The 13432-nt window shown below is 36.8% G+C and overlaps 1 protein-coding gene across 1 annotated transcript; it reads left to right on the top strand.

Moving 5' to 3' along the window:
- Positions 1-9346: 9346 nt before the first annotated feature.
- On the top strand, positions 9347-10321 carry LOC121138622 (olfactory receptor 7E24-like; the record flags this gene model as incomplete). The annotated part of the gene is made up of 1 exon (XM_040741288.1): positions 9347-10321. A coding segment is annotated over one exon (975 nt), but the record flags the coding sequence as incomplete, so codon positions are not given.
- Positions 10322-13432: the final 3111 nt, after the last annotated feature.

Below are 13432 nucleotides of genomic sequence, written 5' to 3'. Positions count from 1 at the left end.
AAATATTTGGTTTGATTGTCATAGTTATTTCTTGTTAAAACCAGTAAAATACTCACTAAGGACTATGCATTTCACAGTTCAATGATCTTTTATACAGACCCAAATGAAGTTTTAAAATTATAGTCACCAGCACCATGATAGTAACCTTCTGTGGTAGGCCAATTCTTAAGGTACATGAGTTGGATCATTGTGTTTGAGCACTTCTTTTCTCCATAGTGTGTTTTTTCCAGTTTCCTGGTCTATCTATGAAAGACCATCACCACTAGTTCCCAGACATTATCAACAAGGTGATTTAATGCAGTCAGGGTAGGGATAGGTCTCAACTTTGGAACAGTGGCTGTGCACTATCTTTAGGAAATAAAAATTTAATAGAAAAAAGGAAACTGGGTTGAATTGGGGCAGATATGTGGATTGTGACAGGGATGGGAGGGCAGGGTGGAAAAGGGATTACATGAAGGGAATATTAACACTAAAGATATTTTGAAATAGCCACTTGGAAACTGACTACTATAGAACATTTAAAACACATACAAATCATTCATAAACATTTACATATTTTTGCCTTTAAATTGGGAAACAACATCCCTGCTACTCATGACAGTTTAACAAATAGAAACAAGACAGAACAAGCAAGCAAGCAAACAAACAAACAAAATAAACTCAATGCCAGGAATGGGTTAAACGTTTTGGAGTTGTTGGTAAGGGAGGGTCCATAGTCCCTCAAAAATTATAGGCTATTGACAATGCTCTTGGTTACTACCCAGAATTTGATGGAAATCCTCTGTGACTGAAAACATCATGTACTAGAGTCATATAACATACCTTACTAGTTTTCATAACAATGTTATGCACACTGCCAGAGGAGAAATATAATCACAAATGTGGCGGTTTGAATGAGAATGGTCCCCATAGACTTATATTTTGTATGCTTAATAGTAAAGAATGGAACTGTTTGGTAAGGATTAGGAGGTGTAACCTTGTTGTGCACCTCTTCCTCTCTGTGTCCCCTTTCCCTTCCCTCCCTCCTTCTCTCCCTCCCTTCCTCCCCCTTAATCCTTCCTTCTTCCCTCACTTCATCTATTTTTCTTCTTCTCTTTCTCTCTCCCTCTCTCCCTTCTTGCCTCCTTTGCATAATAATGATAACCCAACTGTGTTTTTTATGTTACCTTGGGTTTCCTTTCTTTTTTAAAAATTTATTTATTTTTGGCCATAAATCATATTTTCATTTATATGTGTAATAATAACAAGACCTTACTCTGTTAGTTATTGTCTTACATTCTACTCATTTTTTAATTTTTTCCCATTAAATATTATTGTTATTTAAATTTGAAACACGTTTGCTTCCCATGTCAATTCTAGTTCCCTCACCCTCTCCTCCTCCACCACTGCACACCCACCCTCCATAACCCCCAACCCCATCTCCTCTCATCTCCCCAGTGAGGGTGAGGCCCTGCATGGGGGATCTCCAAAGTCTGACATATCATCCAGGGCAGGGCCTATGCCCTCCCCCATGTGTCCAGGCTGAGAGAGCATCCCTCTATGTGGAATGGTCTCCCAAAGTCTATTTGTATCAGGATAAATACTGATCTACTACCCAAGGCCCCATAGATTGTGGAGGCCTCCTCACTGACACCTACATTCAGGGGGTCTGGACCAGTCCCATGCTGGCCTCTCAGTCATCAGTCTGGGGTTCATGAACTCCCGTTTTTTTTCAGTTTAGCTGTTTTTGTGGGTTTCACTAGACCAGTCTTGACCCTTTGCTCATCACTTCTCCCTCATTGCAACTGGTTTCCACCAGCTCAGTTCAGTGATTAGCTGTGGGTGTCTGCTCTGCTTCCATCAGCCTCTGAATGAAGGCTCGAGGACAGCATATGAGGTAGTCATCAATCTCATTATCGGGGCTGTGGGGGGTTGGGGAGGGCATTTAAGGTAATCTATTGCATAGTTTGCCAGTTGGTGTCAACCTTGTAGATCTCTGAAAATCTCACTAGTGCCAGATCTCTACTCAAACGTATAATGACTTTCTCTACTATGGTATCTCTCATTCTGATCTCCTCTATTCTTCCACTGACTCAATCATCCTGTTCCCCCATGTCCTCCTCTTCTCCTCCTCTCTTTTCTCCCAGCTCCCTCTCCCTTCCCTCCATGCTCCCAATCACTTCAGGATATCTTGTCCCATTCTCCTCACGTGTATCATTCATATCTTTCTTAGGGTCCTCCCTGTCTCCCAGACTCTCTGGTGGTGGGACTGCAGGCTGCAACTCCCATGCTTCATATCTAAAACCATATATGAGTGAGTACATACCATGCTTGTCTTTTTGTGACTGGGTTACCTCACACAGGATGGGTTCTTCTAGTGCCATCTGTTTGCCTGCAAATTTCAAGATTCCATTGCTTTTTTCCACTGAATAATACTCCAATGTGTAAATGTACCATATTTTCTCTAACCACTCTTCAGTTGAGGGCCATCTAGATTTCTTCCAGGTTCTGGATATTACAAATAATGCTGTTATGAACATGGTTGAACAGATGTCCTTATTTTATGAATGTTCATCTTTTGGGTATATGCCTAAGAGTGGAATTGCTGGATTTTGTGGTAGACTGATTTCCATTTTCCTGAGAAATCTTCATACTGATTTCCAAAGTGACTGTACAAGTTGGCCCTCCCACCAGCAGTGGAGGAGTGTTCCCCTTTCTCCACATGCTCTCCAGCATAAACTGTCATTGGTGCTTTTTATTTTAGCCAAAAATGATTTTGCATTTCCCTGATGGCTAAGAATGTTGAGCACTCTCTTAAGTACCTGTCTAGCATTTAGGACTCCTCTATTTCAAATTCTCTCACTATACCACCCTCAAGGCTCCAGATCTCGTCTCAGAATCTAAGCCAGGTCAGGCCTGGTTATTACTTGCATGGTTTTCTTTTCTTAAAAGTCTCTTCCTGTCAGGCAGTGGTAGCATGTTCCTTTAATTCCAGCACTATGAAGGCAGAGGCAGGCAGATCTCTGTGAGTTTGAGACCATCCTGGTCTCCAAAGCTACACAGAGAAACGCTGTCCCCCCAAATGTCCCCTCCTCACCAATGGTTGACCTGTATGTGATGGCTTCTTCCTAATGTAGTGTGTTCCCCTACACTAGGAAGCAACTGAGATGTATAGCATGCCTTGTCTGGATTTTTTCCTTTCAAACACAAATAAAGCTGTCCTTGATGTTGAGAAAGACAGACAGAGAGAGAGGACACAGACAGAGAGAGAGAGAGAGAGAGAGAGAGAGAGAGAGAGAGAGAGAGAGAGAGGGAGAGAGACTTTATGGTTAAGAGAACTGCTTGCTCTTTTAGAGGACCTGGATTCATTTCTTTTCACCTACATGATGGCTGGATCCAGTAACTTTTTCTGGTCTCTGTGGGCATTGTGTGCATAAACATTTAGGGAAAGCATCCATACACATAAAACAAAACAAAAGAATTTGGGGAGTGGAGAGCCTGTGGGAAAGCATCTCAATATTAAAATTAAAATTTTAAAGTGGGAATTCCAAGTAATTAGCTTTACATCAGTCTTTTCTTTGTTTCCAGAATGAGTATATTTGATGAGCATTCCTGAGTATTGAGCCAAGAAAGGAAAGGAGAGAATAAAATATTGTGGAAAGGAGATGAGTTCAGGATTCATTCTGGAGCCTTGTTAGTCACAGATTTTTCAACAGAAGTCCAGAGCAGTGACTTTCAAATTTAGAATGTGTTGGAATCACTTGAAAGATACAATGAAATACAAATACCTACAAGTCCTCTATTGAGAGCTCATCTATATCAGGGTGTTCATGAGATCAAGGATGGACTGGGCAACAGAGTGAGACATTGTGTCAAGCTAAAAAGTAAGAAGGTTGGAGTTATGTTTCTGTTCTTCAGGTTGTGGTAAACCTCTGGTCCAATGAGCATGTGTTTCCAGAACCTGAACACTCTGCAGTCAGGATCATGAACTCTTGCATGAGCAGCTCATTGCCAGCATGAGTACCACTATTGATCACATTGTGATGTTGGACCCATGGGATGACTTCAGGTTTTCCACCCGAATCAGCCATGTGAGGGTGTAGACAAACTCCCTTTTTCATAACACCAGCTTTTCAGACAGCTAGGGACACATCCAGAAATGGCATTTACACCAAATTTAGATTTATTTTCAGTGCTGTCCATGTCAATGATCTGTTTTTCCATCTTGTTTCAACAACACTCAGTTTCTTTCGATGCAGAGCAGGTGCAATACTCTTATTGATGTGTTCAATTGCCTAGGAGACCCCTTCCCCATAATCAGGTGTAATCATTGTCATGGAGTTCTAGGGCCTTGTGAGTGATAGTGGAGGCATAACTGACACAGCAGCATGGAAGAGACCTTTAGAGAAGCAGAGATCAGCCTCAGGAGTGCGATTCTCTGAGATCTCTTTGGCATGAAACTTGAGAATAGATATGGAGAATTTCTGGCCTTTGAATTGCAACACAAGAAACAGGTTTCTGCAGACACAGAAAGTATAAAATGAAATTAAAAATAAAAACAGAATTACTAGTGAGTGTCCATACAGAAATACAATGGAAATGAATAATATAATAATTGCAAAGCTAATCTCTTGAGAACATTTAACATATTTTGTGCTTCCTCCATTATCCCCAGGAATTCCTTAGAGATTGCAATATTCAAGACAAGTATGAGTTTTCACCAGTTCTGTGCAATGAGTTTCTAAGGTTACTTAATTGTAATTAGTCATCAGGTCCCATTAGGTTGTCAACTTGATCTTTGTAATCCAGGACTGTATAACACTGTTTGCTCTTCCTACAGTGTTCTTGCATCAGGAAGCTCTCGCTATTATATTCACTTCAGGATTCAATAGTGAGCTTGAGTCATCACCAGTCAAGAATCAGGGGAGGTTTATCATATCTACCACCCTTCATCATGACCACACAGCCCCACAATTTGCTCACGTAAGTTCTAAGAGAATTGAGTTTAAAGAGAAGACTACAAGAATGATCATTTCTTTGTAATCATATGAGCTATGATAATTTGTATAGCATGATTACATAATAACTGCAATAAAATTGAGCCTCTGGACTTTAATGTTCTTTGTTGCAATGGTAGTCCATAATTCTCATTGAATTATCCCCAGTGTCTCTTCTCCATACTCATATGACCAACGGGAGAAGAAAATAACTACAACTATGTTATTTAATAGTCAGTGTAAGTAGTGTGGCCATGCTGGTGAGGATGATTCAGTAATTATACATTTTAAGAAAGTTATGATGGGTATGTGACTACTAAGGTCTTCCTTGGGTAGAAGATCTGAGCTCTAAATTTTGTGGATCTTACTTTATCTGAATATATCTTTCCTATTCCAAAATTATGATATTTTCTATAATTTTTCTTTATAGAATATAAAGAATATATATATATATACAGAATTTATAGAATATATTTGTTCTCACCTTCTGAAGCACCTGATTTATAGATCTACAAAGATTCCATTTTATTTTTCAGATATTTTGTTGTTGTCAGTATCTTCCATAACTCTGAGAAAATGAGGTCAGGTCCCTATACCATCTGCAGTTTGAAATCATGAGAGCTTAAATAGATACGTGCGGTCAAGAACTTTGTATCTCTCCTTAAATCTATAAAGATTAGTAATCCATGAAAATATGCATATGTCAATGAAATAGCAGTGAATGGATATAGAAGCTATGAATGTGAAATACTACGGTGTGAATTATATAGGGGCTTAGAAGAGGTGAAATGGACAGAAGAAATGTTACTATATTATAGTTAGAAATATAAAAATAATCAAATATAAAATAAAAGCAAGCCAAACCACATCAGAAACAAAGAATGATACAGTTGTTTTGAATTATTTTTCTCTGCTATTTATTTATGTGGACTAGGACATGTTATTATTACTTCTAAGACACTTTATCTATCATATAACCAAGTTTCCTAACTATTTTACTTGTAGTTTATTCTTTATATAAGATTTTTTTATATTGAAATCATCTATTATTTCTCCCTTTCAGTTTTTGAACTCATAGGGTCTAAAGAGTCATTGTCACAGGTATGAAAGAACAATACATATTTTAAAGATTAAATCACCCATTTGTCCTCTCAAAACACTGACTTCCATTATTTGGTTGCCTGTACATTTTCATTTTATTCAGGAATATGAGTTAGAAATTGATCCAGATGTGTTTTTGGTGTTTGATTTCATGCCATTGACTGTTTGTGTCATCTGTGGAATGTATGAGCTGCATTATTAGAATTTTCAAAGGTAATTGTACATATTCTCACCTTAATATAAAAGAATGTAGAGGCATAAAAGTAATGGAAGGTCATTTTTTTGCATTGTGTGAAGACACACTTTAGAGTTTCACATAATTCTGTGGTCTAGAGCCTTTAGAAGTATTATCCAATAAACTCATTTTCTATAGTTATAGTGTTTAAAATTTGGACAAATAAACACAATGCACATTTTTTCAGTTTTCAAATGAAGATGGGTTGTTATCCTTGGTTGTATGAGCATGCGACAATGGAAAAACATAAATGTTCTCCTGATTCACTGATTCTCAGCCACAGCTACTGTCTTCACAATTGAATACAAATAGAAATGTATTCTACATGTGAATGCATCTCATATTACAGTATATTGGAAGAAGTATAGTTAGGTGGATGTCACCATTTTTGATGGTGCATATTAGGAGGATGTCTTTAATGGGAGAAGTGTGAAAATCATTATACAAATTGGACGATACTTATATGTTATAATATCATAAATACAATAGTTTATACTGCAAAACAGAAAAATGGTTTGAGTATCCGTTTGACTTTTTTATTGGAACAATCAGCTGATGAATATTAAAAAAACATAGACATCTATTGATGCAAGTCTGGTTGTTAACATATTTTTATAATTTAACTAAAGCCACTGGTATGAGTAGAGGAGGACAAATGGGCTTTTGGATGATCTAAGTAATTTTGTGACAGAATTAACAATATGTTCAGGTAAAACCATTCTACTACATAAAGAGTAACAAGGGAAATTATTTTGCTAATAGTGCATGCCTGTTTTGCCTCATGGACAAAAGGAAGTCAGACAGGGTAGAGAACCATATTTGCTTTTTTGTTTCATAGCTTCAAGTTGCATTTTGAGTAATTAACCTTGTTTTAAGGAGATGAAACTTCCAAATATTGTGGTTTGCACAAGTGAGGAGATTTTCAATGTATACTATTGTCATAGTGCTCTGGAGACAGACCAGGACTACTTTGACCAGGCAGCTGTCAATCAAGATTAGGCTTGTCTTGCTGGAGTATTGTGCTCTTCCTGATAAGACAACTGGGGACACTCCTTTAGCTAATTCTACTTTATGTGGTTTAATATTTCCTAAGCAAATTATAGGTCCTTTTAAATGCCAATTTATTATTCTCACTTTTCAGGTTTTCCTACATAAATATGGAACTTAAAAACTAATGTCTGTCTCTCCATGAGGCAGTAATTCACCTAATACCTGTGTAGTTGATATGGGAAGTTCACAGACAGACCTAGAACTTCACTTCAGTGTGAGGAACTCCATTTTACAGACAGCATGTGCTGTGTTGTATACTACTGAATGAGTATCAAGTATGCCGTAGGTTAATTTACTATGGTTCTTTATATATACTTCAATAGGTATTTACATGGAAATATCACTGGAAAAAACTGTACCCTGAATTTCTATCAGTCACTGAGACAGATCAATTAGACAATAAAATCATGAAGAACCACAAATAGTCAAAGTTCATTATCATAATTCAAATTTCTGTGAAGTATCACATCTGACATACATAGTATAAAATGCTGATGATTTAGTCATGGTGAGTTTCTGTTAGAAGTATTATTACTTAGATGGCATTAATTGAACTTTTTCTAAATGTCAGAAAGTATTGTAATGCAGTGCTTTCTACCTCAGGTTGCCTTAAGTGTAATATTGTATTTCCCATGGACATAATCTAATTAAATTGTTTAATGAAGTTCACAAATTTTTTCTTGTTTTTCCACTTTATGAATTTTATTTTAGAAAAAAATCTTATTTTATATATCAATCCTCCCATTCCCTTGCCCTTCCATCCTCCCATTCCCCCTACAGACACCCAACTCACCCCACCCTCCTCCTAAGGATAGTGAGGCCTTCCATGGGAGAACTATCAAAATCTTCCACATTATTTGGGGGAAGTCCTAGGCCCACTTTCGTGTATCTGGGCTGCAATAACATCCCTCCCTAAGAAATGGGCTTTTTCTTTGACTTAAAAATAATCTCCATTTTCCCATGTTTCTGTTTCACTAACATTATCGATATTTTAAATCTTTTATATTTTAAGCAATTCAGTGTGCTCTGGCTTAAAAGTGAATCTGAAATTTCCTCTGTAGCTAAGGTAAGAACATGGACATCCATACTCAGGCCTGTCTCTCATGTAAATCACTTTACTATCTTAGGAGGAGGCTACTGAAACTATGGCCCTGGGTCAAGCTGGCTGCACTTCACAAAATCAGTGGCATTTCAGAGACACAGGATAATCATCTTTTTATACCAGATATTTTACTGATATTATGTGGAATTGATCTCCCAAATTAGCTTTGCAGCATAAAAGTTCAACTGTATTTATTGACATTTCACTATTTTTCACATCACTGGACAGCTCAGCAGCTGTGGAGAGAAATGTTCTTTAACAATGTCGATGTAACTAAGATATATGTACAACATTTGAAATATACTAAGATAAGTAAGAATACATATACAAATGGTTTTAAAATTTTAAGTAAGTTATTAACAACGAATTAAATCCCCTCAATTGAGAATATTATTTTAAGTCAAAGAATAAAAGAAAACCATAGAAGATGCTGGAGTCTGAAAAATGTTTTCTGGGTAGGAGTCATAAATTGTTACTTAGAGACTAGAATTTCACACTGTCAGATATATTGCAAGTTAATAAATTTGCTCCTTGTTACTGCAATAAGAAAAAGCATATGTAAATGTTTCAGGTTTTCATTTTATTTGATTAGCAATTCATGTAAAGTGAAACTTTTATAAAATACCTATTTTGTCTTAAAGGTATTTTCTTTATTTTACTATGACTACAGGCCAGTTGTTTGTAGTAACTCAGACTTCATCTTCTAGATTACTATATTAAACATGGATCTCATACGAGGTAACATATAACATAAGAACAAAATGTGGTATAATTATTAATGATGTCATAATATACTTCAGAAAATTATATATATATATATATATATTTGTACATAGTTGTCTCAAATTTTAAAGATGGTCTACATACATTCTGGTATGATTGCTAACAACATTCTTGGTCATCTCCAGAAGATGTTCAAGAAATAAGAACATGAAAAACACAACATCTCTACCAGAATTCCACTTCATTCAACTCTCAGAGGATCCAGACCTACAGACTGTTGTCTTTGGCCTTTTATTGTCCATGTACATCTTGACCCTGTTTGGAAACCTGCTCATCATCCTGACAGTAAGCTCTGACTCCCATCTCCACACACCCATGTACTTCTTCCTCTCCAACCTGTCCATGGTTGATATTGGTTTCATCTCCACCACTGTTCCAAGGGTGATTGTGGACATCCATGTTCACTGCCCAGTCATCTCCTATTTGGGCTGCCTGACACAGATGTCACTGCTCATAATTTTTGCATGTATGGATGACATGCTTCTGGCTGTGATGGCGTATGACAGGTTTGTGGCCATCTGCCACCCTCTGTATTACCAGGCCATTATGAATCCCAGTTGCTGTGGTGTCTTAGTTCTAGGGTCTTTTCTCGTTAGTCTTCTGGAATTACTGTTGCACTATGTGGCAGTATTAAAATTTTACAACTTTGAGAAATATAATGAAATTTCTAATTTCTTCTGTGGTTCTTCTGAAGTCCTCAAACTTGCCTGTTTTGATAGTGTCATCTGTAACATAGTCAGATATTGTATAGGCACCATCTTTGGGTTACTTCCTATTTCAGGAATTATTTTCTCTTACTTTAAAATAATTTCCTCCATCATGCGATCATCATCATCAAGTGGGAAGTACAAAACCTTCTCCACCTGTGGGTCACATTTGTCCATTGTTTGCATGTTTTATGGAACAGCACTAGGAGTGTACTTTGGCTCTTCTCTGTCCCATTCCACAAAAAGTAATGCAGTGGCCTCAGTGATGTACACTCTGGTCACACCTATGTTGAATCCTTTCATCTACAGCCTGAGGAATAAGGACATTAAATCTGCCTTAAGGAAGATTCTTAGCAGAGTATGTTAATCATTGACATTCTTTATAAATTCACATTTTATATCTATTCATTAAATGTCCATGTGCATCCCAGCTAATGTGTCAACACATTATAATTAACTGATACTTCACAATGTTGCATGATCTAGTGGTTATTGAGTCTTCATATATTGTGATGGGCAGTTTTAGAAATGCACAAAATTTGAAGTTGTAGAGATAAAACTTTTCTAGGCATGATAGATGAACATTGCTAAAATTTCCTTAAATATAAGTGTAATCAACACCTTAATACTATCAAAGGAGCCAATTTAAAGGGGCCTTTCTGCTGAATTGTGTTTTATAAATGACAGAGTCCCAGACTTGTCAACCAGGCTTCATGAACAGGACCTGTACAAGGAAGACATGATTAAACATGATAATGTGAAAGGTTAAAGCCTATCAGGCCTCATCCTTAGATAAGGAAGTATTTTAAGTACATAAAGAATTATTTATTGATTTGATAAATTGTAATATGTTATTATTTTGTTGTGTAATTTCTTCAGATGAATCAATATTTTAAATTTATTTATTTTTAAAAAACTTTTTTATTACTTTAGTTTTTTCAATGTTGTTGATTTAATGAAGAGATAATGTAAACAATAATTGATTGTATTTAAATGACAAAGAGAAAACAGGTAGTAAGCTGGTGACAAGAGTAGAGAATTTATCCCAGTCAAAGTGCACAGGTAATAAGGTACTTTTTAAAATGGAAATTTTGATTCCCTATTTTAACTCTTGAAACAGATTGAATAATTATTTGTGTAAGTATTTTTTGCACTGTGTAATGTCAGCATTCTTTAAAACGTCTGGAGGATTCTCTAGCTAAGAGATGCAGGAATTTGGCAACACTTCTGATTGGTTCATGGATATTTACTGTGGTAGATATCACAAAAGAGGCACTGTACCAAGTTTGAATGTATAGTAATAATAAGTGTAGCTCTATTTGTTTCTTTACTAGTAAAATAATCAGACATAATTCACACTTCATAGTAATCATACTTAGTATGCCATAAAGGTGATCTTCAGGAATCTTTTAGACATGTGTGTGGAAGATCTGTAGGCAATCTGGCTGGAAAAAGATGGGAAATTCACCAGACGGAGCTGAGGAGTGTAGTGTAGTGAGCCCAATTTCCATTTCTACTGCTGTTCTCACTGCACATTGATTAAAATGTCATTAACAATAATGAGTGGCTTGGATGAGTGTTGCTCCAGTTATTTCAATGTTTATTATCTTAAAAGGACAAATAATTTTCATAATGTTGGCATCATGAAAGACTCAGTGCCTCTTGTTTACTCTGGGACTGTTGTGCTAACTCAAGGCACCCTCACCAGAATTCAGGGGTATATGGAGACATGGTTAATAAATCAACAGCACACCACATGAGGAACCAGGGCAGAGTTAACTTTCTCAGATGAATCCCAATAGTAACACTAGTATGATACAATCTATTGAATTATTGTCACATTAATTTAAGTGCTCAGGAAGTAATTTTGTTTTCTAAAAATCAAGTTTTAAACTTTGTATGACTTATCTTTAAAAACCTTGACAAGAAAATGTTTAATTCTTCTATTTCATCAAAATTTAAAAAAATATTCTGAACTAAAAGTGCATAATTTGTCTCTGATATCGAATTTCCATGCTTCCCTGTACCCACAGGACTATGTGAGTATGCACATCAGGCAATGAAGATGGTTCATTACTACTATTTATAGAGATGCATATTCAGTGAGAATCTGTATTAGGTACCTCTAAATTCAGAAACCCTCCCGGTCCACACTCTCATCTTGTTATATTAAAAACAAATATTGAAAAGTTTTGACTAGTAAGTTAAACTTGAATTCACTGTGGACATATCTTTAAAGTTATTGTATCAGGTACTTCCTGACTGTGTATTTTAATCAACTGCAATATTGGGCCTAAACTGATAATCGTCATTGCCACCATTAAAAGCAATTGTGACATCACATCCAAAGTCTACATGAAAATGCATAGGTTAAATCTATGTTATAAAGGACCATACCTAGTAGTAACTTGATAGAGATCTATTTACTTGTGTTCCATTATATAATCTGGCATCTAATACATTACAAATCAGTTATTATGATTTTGAGACCTATGGTTCTTCTAGAAAGCACATTCATGTTTCCTGTCTCCTCTAGTGACAGAGAAAATATCCATTTATACCTCAATGGAAACTAAAAAATGTTCCATAAGTTAGTGGAAACATTATGAACAAATGCAGTCTGACCTTTAAAACAGAAGATGTCTCTTTTAAAAGACTGTATATTAGCACAATGTTTTACAAATATTAAAATTTTATGAAGTTATTATTTCTAAGTATATGCCTACATGGTATCATTCTAAACCTAATCCACTCATGGAGTAGTATGAAAATTCTTTATATATATATTTTATTTATTTATTTTTATTATTCGTTTTAAAATATAAATTTAAATTAGAAACAAGGTTGCTTCACAAGTCAGTTCCAGGACCCTCTCCATTTCCCTGCCCTCCTCCCATGCCCTCCCCCTAACCATCTGAAATCTCAAAGCTTATCCCCCACTTCAGTGACACACTTCCTTCAACAAGGACAGACATACTTCATCAAGGTCACACTTTAGTTTTAAATAGGTTGCTTCACATGCCAATCCCAGTTCCCTCTCCCTGCCCTCTTCCCGTGCCCCCTCACCATTCCCCCAACCTCCCACCCTGTCTCTACTTCCTTCCACATAGGGGATATTCAGTGTCTGTCATTTTGCTCAGGGCAGGGTCCAGGCACTCCCCTAAGAGTCCAGGCTAAGAGATCATCCCTCTTTGTATTATGGACACACAAAGTCCATTTGTATGCCCAGGGCCCCATAGGTTTCCCAGGCCTCCTCACTGACTCTGACACTCAGGGCTCTGGATCAGTCCCATGCTGGTCTCCCAGCTGTCCGTCCGGGGTCCAAGAGCTCCCCCTTGTTCAGATCAGCTGTCTCTGCTGGTTTTGCCAGCCCATTCTTTGCCGATTTGCTCAATGCTCCTCAATCTCTGTCACTGGGTTCCATGGGTTCAGTTCATTGTTTAACTGTGGGTGTTTGCCTCTGTTTCCATCAGTCACT

The sequence above is a fragment of the Mesocricetus auratus genome, unplaced genomic scaffold (genome assembly GCF_017639785.1).
Source record: "Mesocricetus auratus isolate SY011 unplaced genomic scaffold, BCM_Maur_2.0 contig_11873_pilon_obj, whole genome shotgun sequence".
In the NCBI taxonomy this organism is placed as follows: Eukaryota; Metazoa; Chordata; class Mammalia; order Rodentia; family Cricetidae; genus Mesocricetus; species Mesocricetus auratus.
Note: the sequence above shows the minus strand (reverse complement) of the source record. Positions and strands in the feature narration are given on the sequence as shown.